A 22978-nucleotide genomic window follows, 5' to 3' on the forward strand; every position below is an offset into this window, starting at 1 on the left:
CTCAGGGTAAAACATTCCAACAGGATACCTGACCACATAACTCATGGTAAAACATTCCAACAGGATACCTGACCACATAACTCAGGGTAAAACATTCCAACAGGATACCTGACCACATAACTCATGGTAAAACATTCCAACAGGATACCTGACCACATAACTCAGGGTAAAACATTCCAACAGGATACCTGACCACATAACTCAGGGTAAAACATCTCAACAGGATACCTGACCACATAACCCTGGGTAAAACATCCCAGCAGGATACCTGACCACAAGAGTCGGGATAAAACATCCCAACAGGATACCTAACCACATAACTCAGGGTAAAACATTCCAACAGGATACCTGACCACATAACTCATGGTAAAACATTCAAACAGGATACCTGACCACATAACTCAGGGTAAAACATTCCAACAGGATACCTGACCACATAACTCAGGGTAAAACATCCCAACAGGATACCTGACCACATGAGTCTGGATAAACATCCCAACAGGATACCTAACCACATAACTCCGGGTAAAACATTCCAACAGGATACCTGACCACATAACTCAGGGTAAAACATTCCAACAGGATACCTAACCACATAACTCATGGTAAAACATTCCAACAGGATACCTGACCACATAACTCAGGGTAAAACATTCCAACAGGATACCTAACCACATAACTCAGGGTAAAACATTCCAACAGGATACCTGACCACATAACTCAGGGTAAAACATTCCAACAGGATACCTGACCACATAACTCAGGGTAAAACATTCCAACAGGATACCTGACCACATAACTCAGGGTAAAACATTCCAACAGGATACCTGACCACATAACTCATGGTAAAACATTCCAACAGGATACCTGACCACATAACTCAGGGTAAAACATTCCAACAGGATACCTGACCACATAACTCAGGGTAAAACATTCCAACAGGATACCTAACAACATAACTCAGGGTAAAACATTCCAACAGGATACCTGACCACATAACTCAGGGTAAAACATTCCAACAGGATACCTGACCATATAACTCGGGGTAAAACATCCCAACAGGATACCTGACTACATAACTCAGGGTAAAACATCCCAACAGGATACCTGACCACATAACTCAGGGTAAAACATTCCAACAGGATACCTGACCACATAACTCAGGGTAAAACATTCCAACAGGATACCTGACCACATAACTCAGGGTAAAACATCCCAACAGGATACCTGACCACATAACTCAGGGTAAAACATTCCAACAGGATACCTGACCACATAACTCAGGGTAAAACATTCCAACAGGATACCTGACCACATAACTCAGGGTAAAACATTCCAACAGGATACCTGACCACATAACTCAGGGTAAAACATTCCAACAGGATACCTGACCACATAACTCAGGGTAAAACATTCCAACAGGATACCTAACCACATAACTCAGGGTAAAACATTCCAACAGGATACCTGACCACATAACTCAGGGTAAAACATTCCAACAGGATACCTGACCACATAACTCGGGGTAAAACATTCCAACAGGACACCTGACCACATAACTCAGGGTAAAACATTCCAACAGGATACCTGACCACATAACTCATGGTAAAACATTCCAACAGGATACCTGACCACATAACTCAGGGTAAAACATTCCAACAGGATACCTGACCACATAACTCATGGTAAAACATTCCAACAGGATACCTGACCACATAACTCAGGGTAAAACATTCCAACAGGATACCTGACCACATAACTCAGGGTAAAACATCTCAACAGGATACCTGACCACATAACCCTGGGTAAAACATCCCAGCAGGATACCTGACCACAAGAGTCGGGATAAAACATCCCAACAGGATACCTAACCACATAACTCAGGGTAAAACATTCCAACAGGATACCTGACCATATAACTCAGGGTAAATCATTCCAACAGGATACCTAACCACATAACTCAGGGTAAAACATTCCAACAGGATACCTAACCACATAACTCAGGGTAAAACATCCCAACAGGATACCTAACCACACAGCTCGGGGTAAAACATCCCAACAGGATACCTGACCATATAACTCAGGGTAAAACATTCCAACAGGATACCTGACCACACAACTCAGGGTAAAACATCCCAACAGGATACCTGTCCACATAACTCGAGGTAAAATATCCCAACAGGATACCTGTCCACATAACTCGGGGTAAAACATCCCAACAGGATACCTGTTCACATAACTCAGGGTAAAACATCCCAACAGGACACCTGTCCACATAGCTCAGGGTAAAACATCCCAACAGGACACCTGACCACATAGCTCGGGGTAAAACATTCCAACAGGACACCTGACCACATAGCTCGGGGTAAAACATTCCAACAGGATACCTGACCACATAACTCAGGGTAAAACATCTCAACAGGATAACTGACCACATAACTCAGGGTAAAACATCTCAACAGGATACCTGACCATATAACCCTGGGTAAAACATTCCAACAGGATACCTAACCACATAGCTTGGGGTAAAAGATTCCAACAGGACACCTGACCACATAGCTCGGGGTAAAACATTCCAACAGGATACCTGACCACATAACTCAGGGTAAAACATCTCAACAGGATAATTGACCACATAACTCAGGGTAAAACATCTCAACAGGATACCTGACCATATAACCCTGGGTAAAACATCCCAACAGGATACCTAACCACATAGCTTGGGGTAAAAGATTCCAACAGGACACCTGACCACATAGCTCGGGGTAAAACATTCCAACAGGACACCTGACCACATAACTCAGGGTAAAACATCCCAACAGGATACCTGACCACATAACTCAGGGTAAAACATTCCAACAGGATACCTGACCACATAACTCAGGGTAAAACATCCCAACAGGATACCTGACCACATGAGTCTGGATAAACATCCCAACAGGATACCTGACCACATAACTCCGGGTAAAACATCCCAACAGGATACCTGACCACATAACTCAGGGTAAAACATCTCAACAGGATACCTTACCACATAACTTGGGGTAAAACATCCCAACAGGACATTGGACACAGAACTCGGGGTAAAACATCCCAACAGGACTGGACACGGAGCTCGGGGTAAAACATTCCAACAGAATACCTGACCACATAACTCGAGGCAAACCATCCCAACAGGACACCAGACACAGAACTAGGGGTAAAACATCCCAACAGGATCCCCGACACAGAACTCGGGGCAAACCATCCCAACAGGACACTGGACAGAGTTTTCTGGGCAAATCATTCCAACAGGACACCAGACACAGTACTTTGGGCCAACCATCCCAAAAGAACACCTGACACCGCCTCACTTAAAGTCTTGGCCTAACCATCCTTAGAAGGGTCCACTGGCTATGGGCCAGACACAGAACAGGGCACTGGCTATGGGCCAGACACAGGACACATGGGCTGGTGAATTTTTGTCAGGGACAGCTGTGCCACATACATGTAGAAGTTCTTATATCATCACTAATGAGAAAAAACGTTTAAAGGGCACACCAGGAGCCTGGTGTACTTACCCGTGTGATCTGTATGTGGTACTTCAGTCATTTGTGGGGTGACCTGAAAGTGGCAATTTATAACCATATACATTTAGTAGTAATCTGCATTCTCCCTCAACATAACACATCAGTTCATGCACACGCCCACAAACATACATGTAATACTGTACAACCTGACTTCGTGCTGTTAGTTGCAGGTCTATCACATTAAAGATTAGGGAAGCTTGTCTATATATGTGTGTGTATATATATATACATATATATATATATATATATATATATATATTAATTGTTAATTTAATAATGATCAACTGCAAATACTTCTTATCTCTATGAATAACTAATTAACAGTGAACGAGCGAACGAAAGTTGGTAATTCCATTATGGTATCAACACATAAATGAGAAATGACTAGAATATAAAAGAAAGATTATGAAAAACAGACAAACCTTTGCAGCTGACCATTAAATGTGGAAATAATGTTAGGTGTTCATGCTTAGAAGCTTTAATAACAGGAGGAAAAACAAAACTGCAAATAAGTACACAAGATGCTGCATTAATAAATTCAGCCACTAATTAATTTACATCTCTTTCCAGAATGAATATACCACTATAAAAGTTGGGGAAAACATAAATCACATGCAGAACGGGATGAGAATGGATGTAACCTTTCCCACAGTATCAGTCCCTTAACAAAAAAAAAAAAAAAAAAAAAACTCACTGGTGTTTGATGGAAGTCCAGAGATTTGGCTCTACGATGCCTCTCTAGTGTGCTCTGCCCACTGAAAGACTTTGTCTCCACAGGTTCTTTCTCCGTGGACAGGATATTGAGAACTTCTTGTGACGGAATCGGTTCAAAACGCTTTAGCTTGGCAGCTTCGACTTTGACTGGCCTATCACAATCTACAGGTCCAAAAGTGAATTTCTCACTCGGTTTCTTAAGACCCTTAAATAGCAATGAACACGAGTGTTTTCAGGCATTAAAGATACTCCGTAAAACATTAAGACGTTATAACGGACAAGGACATCTGACCCAAGGACGTTCCAAACAGCTCTGCAGTGAAACACACAGAATGAAACAGAAACTAGGGCGCTGGCCACAATGTTACAGTAACAACATGAACCTTTTGGAGCAGTTTAAAAGGTACTGATGACCTGCATTTTATACACATTCAAAGAAATGTTTTACAATCTATGTACAATACATGTACTGATTATACGGGCTGTCAAGTAAAGATCAGCTAAATGAAACGATATCTCCAATGATGTACACCTTACCCTACACGTACACATTAAACAGGCATATTATTCTCACTGTACAAAACCAAAATACAAGCTACAAAAACACACACTAACACGCAATAACTCATATTTCCAAAAACAATTTATCTTTGTTAGTTTAACTAATGATTCACCACAGAAAAGCTTCTGGCATATGAGTGATAACATCTGAACCTTTATGGTATACATCACAATCATAATTGACTCACAATCATGATAATACATGTATTTTGAATTATTTATATCACTGGCCGAAATCGATAACCAATGAATACAAATCTGCAGCGATGCCCCCAACCCTCTCTGCCCCTCACACAATGTCATTTCAATGAGAGCCTTCATCTTGAAGTTCTAATACAACAGCTTGACAATCACATCAATAATTCTGAGCCCTCTCAGCTCCCCACCCTCACCTAATGTCATTTCAATCAGGGACATCATTCTGAAACTCTAATACAACAGCTTGACAATCACATCAATGATTCTCAACTCTCTCAGCTCCCCACCCTCACACAATGTCATTTCAATCAGGGACATCATTCTGAAACTCTAATACAACAGCTTGACAATCACATCAATGATTCTCAACCCTCTCAGCTCCCAACCCTCGCCCAATGTCATTTGAATACGAGACATCATTCTGAAACTCTAATACAACAGCTTGACAATCACATCAATGATTCTCAACTCTCTCAGCTCCCAACCCTCGCCCAATGTCATTTCAATCAGGGACATCATTTTGAAACTCTAATACAACAGCTTGACAATCACATCAATGATTCTCAACTCTCTCAGCTCCCAACCCTCACCCAATGTCATTTCAATAAGACACATCATTTTGAAACTCTAATACAACAGCTTGACAATCACATCAATGATTCTCAACCCTCTCAGCTCCCAACCCTCACCCAATGTCATTTCAATAAGAGACATCATTTTGAAACTCTAATACAACAGCTTGACAATCACATCAATGATTCTCAACTCTCTCAGCTCCCAACCCTCACCCAATGCCATTTCAATAAGAGACATCATTTTGAAACTCTAATACAACAGCTTGACAATCACATCAATGATTCTCAACTCTCTTAGCTCCCAACCCTCACCCAATGTCATTTCAATAAGAGACATCATTTTGAAACTCTAATACAACAGCTTGACAATCACATCAATGATTCTCAACCCTCTCAGCTCCCAACCCTCACCCAATGTCATTTCAATAAGAGACATCATTTTGAAACTCTAATACAACAGCTTGACAATCACATCAATGATTCTCAACCCTCTCAGCTCCCAACCCTCACCCAATGTCATTTCATTAAGAGACATCATTTTGAAACTCTAATACAACAGCTTGACAATCACATCAATGATTCTCAACCCTCTCAGCTCCCAACCCTCACCCAATGTCATTTCAATAAGGGACATCATTTTGAAACTCTAATACAACAGCTTGACAATCACATCAATGATTCTCAACTCTCTCAGCTCCCAACCCTCACCCAATGTCATTTCAATAAGGGACATCATTTTGAAACTCTAATACAACAGCTTGACAATCACATCAATGATTCTCAACTCTCTCAGCTCCCAACCCTCACCTAATGTCATTTCAATAAGGGACATCATTTTGAAACTCTAATACAACAGCTTGACAATCACATCAATGATTCTCAACCCTCTCAGCTCCCAACCCTCACCTAATGTCATTTCAATAGGGGACATCATTTTGAAACTCTAATACAACAGCTTGACAATCACATCAATGATTCTCAACTCTCTCAGCTCCCAACCCTCACCCAATGTCATTTCAATAAGGGACATCATTTTGAAACTCTAATACAACAGCCTGACAATCACATCAATGATTCTCAACTCTCTCAGCTCCCAACCCTCGCCCAATGTCATTTCAATAAGAGACATCCTTCTGAAACTCTAATACAACAGCTTGACAATCACATCAATGATTCTCAACCCTCTCAGCTCCCAACCCTCGCCCAATGTCATTTCAATAAGAGACATCATTCTGAAACTATAATACAACAGCTTGAGAATCACATCAATGTGTAATATAACAACTCAAAATATCAGATTCTAGACGTATGCACTGTGTAACTCAAAAAGCAAGCAAACCAAGTGAATGACTGAGCAATGAATTAATCAATCGTGCAGGAAAGCAGGAATATGGATTCTTCACATACATGCATCCATGCTGACCGGGGGTGGTGCATAGGTTTGGGGTGGTGGTGTTTGGTGAGGGTTACCATCCAGGTGACAAGAAAAACTAAATTGTTTTATGTAGAGCATATACGTGTAGTAATCTCAAGGTAGAATCTTGATACAGAGCCTGATAATTAGTAGATAATTAAAAATTGGAAGCAGCAAAATAACTGTGATTCTTATATCTGTTTGTCTTATATGCATTCTGTAAATTATTGACTTATCTGAAAACGTTCATTTGGTGTCTAGTTAAAGACGCTATATTGGAGATTTTGGACAAATATAAATCAGTGTAAATTTAATCGAATTTTAGTTATCAGTTATGGTAACTTTTTACAAAACATCAGCCTCTTCTGTACACATGAAAATATCAACTTTTTCAAACTTCAGAATCATGATAACACTATAAATAATAAAGGTATGCATCTGATATTTACTGAAAGAAAACAAATTCTTGGAAATATAGAAAATTTGCTTTGATTAGTGAATATGAATTTTTGGCCAAAAATCTCTGGTATAGCCTAACTGAATGAATAAACTGATGGTGAAAAGGTCTGCCAGCAACCTGTGGATGGTCATGGGATTCCCTTGGGCTCTGGTCTCCGCCCACCATAGTCCTGGCCACTGTCGTATAAGTGAAATATTCTCGTGTACGGCTTAAAACACCGATCAAATAAACAAATAAATAAATAAATAAATAAATAAATAAAATCGGTTAATGGATAGTATTACAATACCATATAAAGAGGGCCTGACCAATGACTCACATCTTTTGGAGACATTCGTGGTGGAACGGCAGGAGGAGGCATCAGTCCACCTGCAAATAGATAACATTCAGGTTATAATTAGGATTTCCTCCAAAATTCATGAAAATAATGAGTAAACTAATTGCGTGTGGAAGTTGGGCAACCCCTTAAAATTCATGCAATCAAGAAATATTTATAGTATTTATGTCAAAATATATCAGGATTTACATTATATTTACTTTTGTTGATGACCTTTGCTCTTACAAAGGAAGCATTCTGGAATTATTGCGAAAGCTGTGGCCCATACCAGTTTGTGCACTCAGCTATGTTAAAATCCACTTCAATTTGGAAAAATCAACCTATCAAACCTCCACAATTTTGTCAAAAATGGACACTTAATCTGCAACTTGCTACAGTGAAGGAATGAATGTAAACTGTTTGGAGTGAGTGAGTGAGTGAGTCCCTATTTCCACCGCTCTTTTATCTAGTGCTGCTTCACTGAGACGCCTTACTGAAGGCAAGTAAGCTGCCCCACTCGAGCCATTATACTGATACGGGTTAACCAGTTGTTGCACTATCCCCTTCATGCTGGACGCCAAGCGAGGAAGTCACAACTTCCTTTTTTAAAGTCTTGGGTGTGACTCGACCCAGGATTGATCCTGGATCTACCACTCCTGAAGTGGACACTCTACCAACGGTGCTATCCGGGCAGGTAGAACTTTTTTGAAAATAGTCTGGAAAACTGTTTTGTGACGAATTGATCAACTGACAGAGAGACTGAACAATAGATAAGGTGTACACCTGTAATCGCCTCTGTTAGTGGTCAAATAAAACTTATAGCCATGGCTTAGTATGGTGAAGATTTTACAGAAAATCTGCTAATGGTTTAGACGTTTAATTATCTATGTGTCATACTTAACAGGCAATGATGAATGATTTATAGGCTTTCTTTTTTGACTAAACAATATGTATAAATTTTTTTTTCATTGTCCCATGAAAGTTCTACATCATACTCGAGAATAGTTCACTTCAATTCTATTAGAACAATCAGACTTCTGGCTGAACGAAAACAGAATGAGCCCGTGTGAGCCCACTGCACCTCAACAGGTACCTGGCCAAACCTGTTAGAGGCTGATTTGGAGATGTGGTCTCACTGCTCAAGCGCTCGGTTGTTTTCCTAAACAACCCACTATACAGCTGGGCTGTCAAGGACCCAACATATAACATAAGTCTTTCTTCCCAGGATGTAACCATAAATTCCTCAGATGACCAAAAATTTAACAGCAATGAGCTCCACATCATTATGAAACTGTTTAAAAAATCAGACATTTTTCTTTGTAGACACACTTTAGACTTACCATCAATCTTTAGCTTGAGGTCCACAGACACACTTCTGTTATGCATAGTGGGTCGTGGAGGGAGTTGCGGGGGTGCTGGGCTGGCCCCTACCCCAGAGGAGGTGGATTCCAGGAGTGAAGGGGCTGGCACAGTTGTGGGCAGGTCACTGCGTACTGAGGGGCTGGTCAGAGGCTCGTCTGGACTGCTGGGCTGTACTATGGCAGGCTGACTAGAGGGTTGTAGGGGAGGTGGCTGAAGCTGACCAGGTAATGTGGCTGTAAAAGACACACCAGAAATCAAATGTATACTACAGAACTGAAACCAAACAACTGTCAAGGTCATTTTCATTAAATAACTATCACTCCTTTTGACCTAAACACACAGATGTGGTTTGTTACTGATGCAGACAGCCCCAACAAAACAGGCTCTGTATCAGGAACGACTCAGAGGGAAGTTAACTGGCCAAACACCGGTCAGTTGTATCGCACTAGTAACAGAAACCAAACCTAACTTAAAAGTTTCTTAGCACTGTATCAATCTGATTTAAAAAATAATACTTTACTGTTAACATGTAGACAACAAACACTGACGACAAATTACAGGGCCATTGATGACTACTATAAAGCTGATCATACAGGAAACACAATCTTGCAAACCGTATCTACATTTATGTTCATGAATTGCAAGGCTCAGACCCACACTTTTTATCTGCCTATATAGATAAAATTCACCGTCATACTATCACATCTCCTGCACTATAAGAGACACAATCTGCACAATCACAACGGCTATTACACCACAACAACAATTTATTATCCCCCTGATTCTGACTCTGATTAAAAAAACCCAAACTCAAGAAAATGCAATAATGATCATTAAAAACCATGTGAGATTCTATGGAGGCACAGTGTCTATTTATAACTTATTAGATTTTTTTTTTTTAATGTAACACTCAACCTTTTTCAGCCCATCTGTGGGAGCATGTTTGGCAACAGGAGAAAATAGTTAACACTGTTTAAGTTTCCCACAAATTTTAATACTTCACACTGATAAAGTATCGCTATATCTTCAATGTATCATCATTTGTCTCTTTTTAAGTTATGCCTACTTTTCAATCCTGTCATAAGTTACAAACTACACATACAAGGGACATATAAGGCAGTGGATTCAAAACAATCGTATCATGATAATGTCCTGCATGTACAACTTCACAGAATTTCACGCACTGGTAGCAGCTACAACTACAGACTACGCAGGGGTGAAACATGCACATCAAACAGTGCTTGAGAAATACTACAGGCAAAGGTCTCAAATGCATCAACAACAGAATGCTAATATTCTAGTTTTCCACGGTAAACTACTTTCACAACAACAAAGGAATGAAGCACTGTTTCCCACTGAGTATTACAGTACAGGGATTCTACCAATGTGCAACAGCCTGTAGGCCCTATCCTTCAGCTCCAACATATAACTCTGAAGCATGGCATTTACTGATCTGGTACTTAAATGTAACATCTTGTGCTGGTCGCAACGGCCAAAGCTGTGTGCCACAATAATATGTTTCTTTCAGTAATTAGACATTATGTCACCATTTTTTTTATCCCCGTGAATTACACAGACCAAAACTAATGGGTGAAAAGGCTTAGGCATCATGTGAAGTTGTCAATCAATATTCCAAATCACATGACTGGGCTGTGAGACTGGAGATGCCTCCAGTTTCCAAGACCTATTCCCCGCTTTCACAACAGCTGTTAGTAGTTGATTCTGCTCATCTTTAAAAGTACAATGGAGATTCTAAATCCCAACCCGTAGTCTAATACTGTATTAGTGGTGTAGATTTCTATGATACACTACATGTCCCGCGAGCCTATGTTTTTTTGGACGATGTCAAACGCAGGGGACTTGAGCCTAGCGACAAAGTCTTGTGATATGAAACTGGTGGTTACCAAAGCCAGCATATAAATACGCAAGTTACATTTCATGTTAACTGTGACATGATGGTGTTCATTATTCAGAATGAGCAAAGCACTTTGAAGTCAGAATAACTTCACAATTAGAAGCAAAACATGATTTTGTAGCTCCTTGCTTTGACCTATCGAGGACAGTACACCAGAAAACACTGAACCCCAGGTTAGTGAACGAAAAAAATACATATCTGTATTCTAAAAACTGGTCTGGGCAGAACGAAACAGATCTTAGATCTATGTATCTTTGTGAGCATAACAGTATTTATGAACCAAAGCCAAGTCCACTGTACCCTTGTTAGTGTTCGGCCAGTGTGTGTCCTCCCCCCCCCCCCCCCCTCCCTCCCCAACTGTTACATAACCTCCAAGTGACAGGGCCTGAGAACTGCCGTCTACCTGAAGCTGATTTCTTGGGGACCGGTCGTGGTCGGCCATGAAGGTTACCATGCAGCTTGAGGATGGGTGACGTAGGCTCAGCGCTAGATGATTCTGTGCTGGACCGGGGTTTGGAAGGTATTAACATATCAGGAGGGTCATGATTTGTCTCGTAATGGACCGGATCTGGAAAGGGCCAGGTCAATGCATTCACAGCAACATCACCACATACAAGATGTACAATACCAAAGTGAAACTCAGGAGAAACAACACAGATATAATGCTAACTACAAAATCAACAAAAGAATGAGGATGGCCAACATGTTGCTCTGGTATGTAGATATCACCTGATGTAAATGCAGCTTTTACTCAATACAAAATATAAAGATAAACATTTGTCTTTGCTACACACTAAGGGGGGCCTCCATGGCTCAGTTGGTTAGCGTGCTAGCGCAGCGTAATGACCCAAGAGCCTCTCACCAATGCGGTCCCTGTGAGTTCAAGTCCAGCTCATGCTGGCTTCCTCTCCAGCTGTATGTGGGAAGGTGTGCCACAAACCTGCGGATTATCGTGGGTTTCCCCAGGGCTGTGCCCAGTTTCCTCCCACCATAATGCTGGCCGCCGTCGTATAAGTGAAATATTCTTGAGTATGGCGTAAAACACCTATCAAATAAATAAATAAATGCTACACACTGAAGAAATGAAATAATTACTCTATGCAGCTGGCCACAAACTGAAGTTTTGTTGATGGAGAGAAATTACGGAGAACACTGGAGAGTCATGTATTTCACTGTCAAGTACAACATGGGTACATTACAACACCGCTAAGAAAACAGGCATACAACAAGAATACTTATCAGCTAACATGCAGTGTGCATTCTGGGATTAGGTAAAACTGAGGGGTGGGTGTCATACCTGATGTGGTCCGGGAGCGGTCTACCATGGCCTCTACTGTAGGGAAGCTGTGACCATCAGGGGACATCCGTAATGCTACTGGATGTACTATGTTAGCTTCCTGTAAACACAAAGCTACACTGTACAAAAATTTTTTGGGATATTTTCTACCAACTACCATACTAACCTACAAGTAGCTACCCTAATTCTTCTAAAATTTGAAACAGATATTAGTAGTGTTGAAAGTCGAATATTACACTTTTTTACTAGCCTTTACTAGAAAGGCAAAGATATGAGTATGTTGTTCGTTAGAGGATCTACCCATGTGAGAAAAAAAAAACTCAATATGTATTGGCTAAAAATGATCAGACTGGGTGGCCCAAATTTTAGAAGAAGTAGGGCATATTATGATACATATACAGCTAACACTTTAACATCACAACATAATCACTATTTACATGTTTCACTGACCTACTCCTAAATGGCTTTTACGAAGGAATTAAAATTACAGAAAAATCTTTTCTATGTGTGTATTACATAGAGACAAGTACTTTAGTGCATTTACATGGAGCTCACCCTCGGCATTGTGGACCATCATCTAAACACTAAGCGGTCACAGACCAAAGAAGTGTTAATTTTAGAGCCATGAAGTTTACAAAGCAGAAATAAATCCAGCCTTCCATAAGAGCCTACATCTGACTCCTGAGGGCTTCCTGATGTTGTTTTGTATGTTTTATCCTTTCTGTTATATCAGAACCATAGGTTAACGACAAAAAGTCAGTGATTAAAACAGCTTTATGTTCACAAACACACTCCACAAAGCAATTTTTACTTCAGACAACAAACACTGACTACAAATTACAGGCCCACTGATGACAGCTATAAAGCTGATCATCCATGGAACACATCTTGCACACTGTATCTACATTTATGTTCATGAATTGCAAGGCTCAGACCCACACTTTCCGTCTACCTATATACAGTAGTCAAATTTCACCGTCATACTATCACATCTCCTGCACTATAAGAGACACAATCTGCACAATGGCAACAGCTATTACACCACAAAGACAATTTACTATCCTCTGGATTCTGACTTTTAAAATTCAACACTTTAATAATTTAAAATCATGAAGTTGTTTTAAACCGGCTTGGTGGACTAGGCCTGATGGCCTGACTTCCCAGAAGTTAGCAACATGAACAATACGAAGGAACAACATTAAAATGTGGATGAATGTGTGAAATGTCCAGGATTTGTATACTTACTGGGTCTTGAGACACAAGGTTGACCTCAAAGTTGACTGGCTTTATTACGGGGGAAGAAATATCGCTGGATGATGGGGAGTCGGATAAAAATGTGGATGGCCACTGAAACAGCAAAGGCAGGAATATAAGTGACATTCAAACAGCATAGGCAGGAAGTGACACTGAAACAGCATAGGCAGGAAGTGATATTGAAATAGCAAAGGCAGAAATATAAGTGACATTGAAAACCAATGCGGATTGTTGCCATTTCATAAAGAGAGCATGGATGTTTCTTCACACAAACACAGCACTGCATTATTAAAAATCATAAAAGGTCATAAACATATTTATTTATGTATTTAAGTACTGATGTATTTCTAGTATTAAAAGTAATCATATGAACAGCATTTATGTACAAATAATATATGTATTACATAGATATCAAGAAAAAAGACAGAGATGAGGCTCAAGTAACACAGTCCATCATTAAGTTTTAAATTCCGTCAACATACACATAAAAACAAACAAGCACTCTGGAAGGAGTCATGCTCTTGAATCCATGTATCCCACAAATACCGGTTTGAGATATCATGTACCCTACCAATACTAGTTTGAGACATCATGTACCCCACCAATACTGGTTTGAGACATCATGTACCTTACCAATACTGGTTTGAGATATCATGTACCCTACCAATACTGGTTTGATACATCATGTACCCAACCAAGACTGGTTTGAGACGCCATGTACCCTACCAATACTGGTTTGAGACATCATGTACCCTACCAATACTGGTTTGAGACATCATGTACCCTACCAATATTGGTTTGAGACATCATGAACCCTGCCAACACTGGTTTTAAACATCATGTATCCTCCCAATATTGGTTTGAGATATCATGTACCCTACCAATACTGGTTTGAGACATCATGTACCCCACCGATACTGGTTTGAGACATCATGTACCCAACCAAGACTGGTTTGAGACATCATGTACCCCACCAATACTGGTTTGAGACATCATGTACCCTACCAATACTGGTTTGAGACGCCATGTACCCTACCACTACTGGTTTGAGACTTCACATACCCTACCAAAATTGGGTTGAGATCCATGTACCCTACCAATTCTGGTTTGAGACATCAAAATAACTGTCTGAGTTGTGAAAAGGTAGTTATTATGTAAGAGGTAGATGTTGCACACAGAGCTACACACCTGACTGGCTGAGGGAGACAATGGTGATGCTCTCTTGATGGTACTTCCAGGGGGGAGGTCAGAGGCAAATGGCTCATCTGAAATACAGCACAAAAATAGCAGTGTTAAGACCATCATAAAATGACAATGAGTGCTTGGTGCTTATAGTAATCACAGCTTTTACCCAGATGTATACCGGCATCTTGACTGGATCTATATTAAAAACATCCTACTAATCAGTGCAGGACACTGTGAATTATTTTATTCTATTTTTATTAAAAATTATTTTAAATTATTTATTTGATTGGTGTTTTACGCTGTCCTCCAGAATATTTCACTTATACGACGGCGGCCAGCATTATGGTGGGTGGAAACTAGGCAGAGCCCAGAGGAAACCCACGACCATCTGCAGGTTGCTGTCAGACCCACTGTGAAAGGATTTTATTTATTTATTTATTTGATTAGTGTTTTACACTGTACGCAAGAATATTTCACTTATACGACGGCAGCCAGAATTATTGTGGGTGGAAACCGGGCAGAGCTCGGAGAAAACTCACTACCATCTGTAGGTTGCTGTCAGACCCACTGTGAAAGGAGGATAGGGAGATATATATATATGAGATGTAAATGAGACAAGGGAATTTTAAATATATAGTATTGTGCAATCAAGTAAGAGATTCCAATAATCTGAAATGATTCCAGCATCATAAAAAAAAGACAGAATAAAAAAATCCAAATACCATTGACTAGTGTGGAATACGGCATAAGGGAAGGTGGTAAATGATCTGGCAACTCCACATCATTTCTCTTCAGGACAACCAGATGCATGGCTGTACAGAACTCCTCTAATGACAGGGCACCATCTTTGTTAAAATCAGACAACTGCCTGGCAAGTGAATAAAATACACCAGTTTACATACGAAACCCTTCCAGATGTATCATTACCATTTTTTTTGTAGTACAGTTTGGCTCAAATTTCAGCTACATGTAGTTATGTATTCTAATCCTCGAGGTCTGACGATTTTACCTCATAATACATGTAATGATGGCATTAAAAAAGCCGAATTCATGATATCTGTTGAAGTGAAGTGATAGTGTATGAGGAACTTCACAGCTTCAATCAGTAACTATAGTACACCTGATAACGTACAAATCTGAAATATTCATGTTCAAATGCATATTTTCTGAGGTCTCAGAGAAAAAACCATCAAAAATCCTACCATATTTTGGAAAGTTCTTGAACTGGTAACCTTGACTTCTCAAAGAATTCCTTAGCAATATTGCCTGTAAATTAAACATATACAGAACAAGTTGGTATATTTTCACAGTATATTTCACAAATGCATGATTTTTTAAGGACAGTTTTACAACTGTAATCTGCCAAACATATAACAATTCCATTTCCCTTTAATTCTTTTCCCTTTAGTACATTTTGATATATACACTGCTACTAAGATGTCTTTCATTTATTTATTTCACTGATGTTTTACGCTGTACTCAAGAAAATTTCACTGATACGACAACGGTAGCATAATGGTGGGAGGAAATCGGGCAGAGCCCAGTGCAAACCCCCGCCCATTAGTAGTTTGCTGACAGACCTTCCCACGTACGGCCTGAGAGGAAGCTAGCATGGGAGGCTCCTGGTTTATACTCTGCTTTTATTTATTTTAATGGAGTTTTTACACTTAATCTTTCACATACAAGAATGATTCACAGAAATTAAGAACCTATGACATGCACCCCAGTAAACACATTGGTTCTGGTCTTGTTTCATTTATTTGCTTCTTGTTGTTTGGAACAACAACTTCAGATAGTAGGAATAATGGAATTACATTTAGCTCGGACCAGCTGGAAGACCAATCCTTCCAAATATAACCTTTCTCTCTACTGTACATAAATCCCATGTAAAACATCCCACCTTTAATGACACCTGATAAATCTGGCTGCATTGTCTTAAACTGATTGATATAATACTCTCTCTGCTCATCCGATATTGTCCAAACATCATCAATACTTTCATTCTCGGAGCTGATGGAGGAGGTGTCGATGGTGTGACCTTCCAGGTGTTCCCACGACTTTTTGGCACCTGATCCCAAAAGTCCTAGCAAACAGAAATACTTCTTTCAAAGGTCTTTATTTTATTAAACATTTATGGTTACTTGTATATGTAATTATAAATTTGCAACATTAACATTTAGCTTATAGTGGTAATTCTCAGCTTAATTTTAACCTTAAACATTCAATTCAAACCAAAGCCTTATGCTCATGCTGCATTAGAGCAACATCTATTCAAGCCACCAAGATGATGCATGGCTGGTTACCACAATTTACTGATTTGACTGGTGTTTCATGCCATACTCAAATATATTTCACTTATATGACAGTGGCCAGCATTATAGTAGAAGGAAACCTGTAGTTCATGATGGAAACCTCCAACCATATGAAGCAGTTACCAGCATGTTAAATTATTTATTACCATGCTGTTACATTACAGGCTACTATGATTTTGAATAACCAGTTAGCATAATGTTACATTACTTATTTTCATGCTGTTACATTACTTATTACCATGTTGTTACATTACAGGATACTATGATGTTGAATAACCAGCATGTTAGGATTTCTGTAACAAAAGCTGTCGAGTTAGCGTTACCATGATGTTCATCATCCTCAAACTGGGCCCACCCTCCACTGTCGTGTACGGAATTCAGAGTGAGGTTGTTCCGGGCTTGAGAAGGGATGATATGCCCCACAGGATGTACTGGCTGGACCCTTAGCCCTGGGGGAGGGGGCTGTGATGGGGGTTGCGTGATGACTGAGGGGTCCTCCTGAGACACCCCATCCCGGACCCTTATTCTTGGAGAGGTGGGTGGGGATGTCTCATGGGGGAGCACTGGTGATTTGGAATTGTGTGCGGCTTCTCCTTTTGAGTCATTTACCACCTGAAGAAAGCAGAAGAAAAAATAACAGCGGGCAGTCCATCTTTAAGATTCAATTATACTGTTGATGAACCATTTTTACACCTGATGATAGTTCATGTATTGCTCAAGGTGATTAGGTATTACCTAATGATGGTTTAGGTATTGCTCAGAGTTATTATGTATCATAGGTATTGTTCTAGGTGATCAAGTATTTCCCAATGATGGTTCAGGTATTGCTCTGGGTGATTACATATTACCTGAAGATGGTTAAGGTCTTATCTGGGTGATTATGTATTACCTGATAATGGTTCAGTTATTACTCACGGTGATCATGTATTTTCTGATGATGATTCAGTTATTACTCAGGGTGACTATGTATTACGTGATGATGGTTCAGTTATTACTCTGGGTGATTATATATTACCTGATGATGGTTCAGGTATTACTCTGGGTGATTACATATTACTGATGATGGTTCAGGTATTACTCTGGGTGATTATATATTACCTGATGATGGTTCAGGTATTACTCTGGGTGATTACATATTACTGATGATGGTTCAGGTATTACTCTGGGTGATTACATATTACTGATGATGGTTCAGGTATTACTCTGGGTGATTATATATTACCTGATAATGGTTCAGTTACTATTCACGGTGATTATGTATTTTCTGATGATGGTTTAGGTAATTATTCAGGGTGATTATGTATCAACTGAAAAACACACATGTAGAGGTATTGCTGAGGGTGAGTGTGAATTTCCTGAAGATTAGACTTGCTCAAAGTGAGTATGCATTACATGGGGATGAGACTTGTATTGCTCAGAGTGAGCATACATTACATGGGGATGACACTTGTATTGCTCAGAGTGAGTATACATTACCTGTGGAAGACACTTGTACTGCTCAAAGTGAGTATGCATTACATGGGGATGAGACTTGTATTGCTCAAAGTGAGTACGCATTACATGGGGATGACACTTGTATTGCTCAAAGTGAGTGTGCATTACATGGGGATGAGACTTGTATTGCTCAGAGTGAGTATACATGGGGATGAGACTTGTATTGCTCAGAGTGAGTATACATGGGGATGAAACTGGTATTGCTCAGAGTGTGTATACATTACCTGAGGATGAAACTTGTACATGTATTGCTCAGAATAAGTCTGCATTATCTGAAAAGTAGACTTGTATTATTTAGGGTGATTATGCATTACCTGAGAATCAGATTTGCATTGCTCAATGTGAGTCTACTCTCCTACTCTACTAAATGTGTTACCTGTGGATGGGGCTGGTATTGCGGGGCCCCCTCAGGTGGATGTCCTGGTACACCACGATACTGACCAGATAAATTACGAGCATGTTTCTTGGTGGGTGGGGGCGGAAGCTGACCCATTGGTTGTTGACCAGATTTCCCACTAAGATATCAACAAAAAAGTTAAGTCACAAAATGCTTAAATACAGGTCAAATGTACTTCAAACTGAAAAATTATCAGAGTAAATACATGATCGTGAATTATTTTTCACAACCCAAACATGTTTATTTGCAAGACCAAAATGTGAATTAATATGTTGGGTTTGCTTTCGGTGAAGGGACAGACAATGAAGTACTTCATAATATATGTACTTGCATGTTGGAAACTGTTATATAATCTCGAGCAGTTAGTGAGGGCCTTTGTGTACTTCTGAGAAATGTATCTTAAGAGATTTTCTCCATATTACATGTACATACGCACATCTACAAGCAGTCCCAATGACAAGTGACTTTAAAATGAATGAAAACAAAATTGAAGTTTAACAAAATTTCAGCAGCAAATTTCTCACCTACACGTACATATCAACAATGTCACATGGAAAATACAATACAGAGAAGCACTTTTGTCATATTTATTACACACTGTTGCTTTTTATTTTCATGTAACTTGTTAGTGATTTCACAAAAATCTATGAATTATTCACAAATTTTCCATTAAATTGTTCTTTAAACAATGCCTCCTGGCACCAATCTCAAAAGCTGGCAGGAAAGACCATTTTTGCACTGAGTTGCCTGAAGGTACTACTAGTACTGAAAGTTATGGGCTATGTAATTCTGCAGCAAAGAATTAAAGTGTAGACTTTGCAGTCTACAGTTACTTACATATCACCAGCTGCAGCCTCCTGCTCTATCTCTGACACCCTCAGAGAGCCTGAAAAAATCCCAATTACCCCTTAATCTCATTCACTCTCACTCTACAGTACATGTAACTATGGGAAAAGACAGCACTGCAAACGCTCTACTTATTTTGTTTTTATATTTGGGGGTGGGTGGGGGGGGGGGTGATTTTTTTTTTTTTCGCAGACAGGGCCAGATCTATAGCATTTTGAAATCCGTCAAAAGAGTCTGGGGTCCCAAATGATAATACCGTCATACTTTTGTGTTATTTACATGTACAAAAATGGTGAAACTGACCACTTTGCGAATCAAAAAGATGTTCACAGTATTTAGTATATCAACTCCTGGTAAGTATATCAACACCTGGCAAGAATACAGTATCAACACCTGGCAAGTATATTAACATCTGGCAGGTATATTAACACCTGGCAAGTATATTAATACCTGGCAAGTATATCAACACCCAGTAAGCGTATCAACACCTGGACCATACTTTCAGCGGCACTGTATCACTGCACCTGCTTTTATATTCACCTATGCGAGAAGTTGTCAAACAGTGATAAAATAATGTTTTATTAGTTGGTAATAAGACTAAGCAGCCATTTCAACTTTTAAAACTGTATTTAGAGCAGGGAAAAACTTTCTGTGACGTAGGAGTACCCCAACACTGGTAATATACATGTAGTTCGTAAAGCCCACCTTAGAATTCAAACATGGGAATGCATTTAATTCTTGTACAAAACGTCTAAAACAATACATGCCTGTATTTTTAAGCATAATTTTAAGCTTTCCAAGTCATGAACATTCAATTCCCATTTTTAGCTACCTTTCTCTTTAAGTACACGGAGGCATGAAGTAAAAAACAACAACAGCAGCTTGACAGATTACCATCACTTGCCAGTAAATAAACAGAGCATCTATCACCATGGTCCTTATCAGTTATGGATCAAATCAGCGCTGTTTCAAGACCACGAACAGAATCCCACATAATGACTTTATTGTACAAAACAAAATCCACCAAATGACTAAAGTCTACTGAATTATTTGATTGACGTATATGAAGCAAAGGCCTTACCTTGATCTAAATTACGCTTAAACTCAGGGAGAGGAACATCTGTAAACAAACAGAATAATCCATTTAAACCAATGCAGACATATGAAGATCTACGATTGTGGCTAATGTAAGCGCCTTGTGATTATGCATTACAAACAATGCCATTGACTTTTTTTTATAAATTCGACTAGTTGGATGAAAACACGACACATTCCCATGGTGCTAGGTGTCACCTCCTTAAATTGTTTGAAACAACATTTGCAATCTTTTCTTTCAACTAATCAAATTTGAGTCAATCTGACAAATTGCACCATGTGAACTGGGCTTTGTGCTTTGTGACTAGATGAAAAAAAAAAAACAAAAAAAACGCCAACAAAGTATTATCTTCTTAAATTGGCCTTGTGTCCAAATGTTAAAGAGCAATAAATGAATATGTTCACAAAACTGCCAAAAAATGATTGTCCTATATGTGTGATTATCGTACATGTACGGCACCTTTGTGAAACTGGGCCGTGATTTAAGTACTTCCCAGTATGTGTCTGAGTTATAAATACTTGTCATAAGTGGTGGGTATATGTTGGAACGACACAGGTAAGTACGTGTGAAGGGACTTTTTTGAAAAAAAAAAAACCTGAAGAGATATTTTGAGAGCTCATCATGCACAGGCCTAAATCATAATAACATGTTCGTAGATGTCCAAATAGCCCCGGCAAGAAAAACAGACAGCTTATACAAACCACTGATGAACAAGCGATGTTCTGTGGAAATCTTGCAAAAACCACAACGTTTAGAAAGTAGCAGTGAGTCACGTAGCATGATTTCAAGCCTTTCACTGAATTTTCCAGCTTAGCATGAATGTTCTCATAAAATATGATCTGATATCAGAGGATATATAAACAAGCACGAAACAGTTAATCCAGATGTATTTAAGATTGGAAGCTATTAATGGTAACATGATGCCTAATCAAGACCCCTATTGTTATCAGTTGTCATGGAAACGTATTATGTTGCACAGAATTTACACTTAAGACAATTAATGAATAATCATTATGAGTCATTATCGTATAACAGTCTTATTCCCCAAGCGTGTGAAGGTCAACAGCAGAATCTACCACCTTGGTCTGAGTGGCCTTGAGATGGCCTGATCAAGTGCTGATTAACTAATGTACTTAACCAGCGGTTAAACCACCATTTGTTAATTGTCTGTATGGCAGAATAAAGAAAAACAACAACAATACGAGAGAATAAAAGTGAAAGTGAAATCTGAATAGCTGTAGAGCTCTTATTAAATACAGTACATTGTGAAAACAGAATTGTTCTGTGCTTTCACCTTGATCACACTCACTGTTGATATGAAGTTAAGTGTACTTCCTTGTTTGACACACGATTATTTCATTTATCTCGCGTGTGGTGAGGTTTACCCTAGCTCTGCAGTGCAGAGATTACATTCACTATCGCTGTTCTGTCATGTTCTATAAACTTCCCTTGAACACCTCTGTACATGTGGTGCTGTATCCTGTGGATTGATGCTGTGAATTCTAGGTAGGTGTCCTCAAGTGTTATCAGTGGTAAATCCATATGGGCCTAACACTGGTTCATATTTGATAAATTCCAACTCCAGATGCCATGTTTGAATGCTTCTAAACACCTCGAAGTGAGAGGAACCATATATATATACAAGGGATATCACTGCCACTACTAGACCAGTTTGACCTTTTTACCCGATGCGACACACATAGGCTTAGTTTCGGAACTGGAGTGTGGAGTGGGGTGGGTGTAGAGGTACTAAACTAAGCTTACGCGCGAACCCATTCAATGTGTAAGTCGGCTTGCGTACACTGTATGTACATGTATGTGTATAGGGCTAGCAGCCAGCCAAAGAAAAATCAGGTGCAATGTATATAAGTGAACAGAGACCAATGTAAATTTACACAACATAGAACGATATCAGTTTGAACCAAAAATCTACGACCATTTAATGTAGGAATCTGAAACACAATCTTTGTTTTAGAGTTCTTTTCCATGTATCCTTTAATGACTTATTATCAA

General features: G+C 39.4%; 1 protein-coding gene across 4 annotated transcripts in view; it reads right to left on the minus strand.

Annotated features, from left to right (window-relative positions):
- LOC135477164 (ralBP1-associated Eps domain-containing protein 1-like) overlaps positions 1-22978 on the minus strand; it is a 36142-nt gene that overhangs the window by 8961 nt on the left and 4203 nt on the right. Inside the window, exons 3-17 of one of the 4 annotated variants that reach the window (XM_064757329.1) lie at positions 20951-20989; positions 19861-19909; positions 19003-19141; positions 17456-17744; positions 16721-16903; positions 16023-16086; positions 15543-15688; positions 14824-14900; positions 13627-13728; positions 12382-12481; positions 11488-11652; positions 9148-9402; positions 7811-7860; positions 4264-4488; positions 3561-3603 (exon numbers count right to left, since the gene is read on the minus strand). In XM_064757329.1, the coding sequence (XP_064613399.1) occupies positions 3561-3603; positions 4264-4488; positions 7811-7860; positions 9148-9402; positions 11488-11652; positions 12382-12481; positions 13627-13728; positions 14824-14900; positions 15543-15688; positions 16023-16086; positions 16721-16903; positions 17456-17744; positions 19003-19141; positions 19861-19909; positions 20951-20989 (1926 nt within the window). Of the gene's footprint in view, positions 1-3560; positions 3604-4263; positions 4489-7780; positions 7861-9147; positions 9403-11487; positions 11653-12381; positions 12482-13626; positions 13729-14823; positions 14901-15542; positions 15689-16022; positions 16087-16720; positions 16904-17455; positions 17745-19002; positions 19142-19860; positions 19910-20950; positions 20990-22978 lie in introns of all 4 variants that reach the window. The other 3 variants (XM_064757322.1, XM_064757336.1, XM_064757343.1) reach the window with 3 other exon arrangements.

The sequence above is a fragment of the Liolophura sinensis genome, chromosome 1 (genome assembly GCF_032854445.1).
Source record: "Liolophura sinensis isolate JHLJ2023 chromosome 1, CUHK_Ljap_v2, whole genome shotgun sequence".
NCBI lineage: Eukaryota > Metazoa > Mollusca > Polyplacophora > Chitonida > Chitonidae > Liolophura > Liolophura sinensis.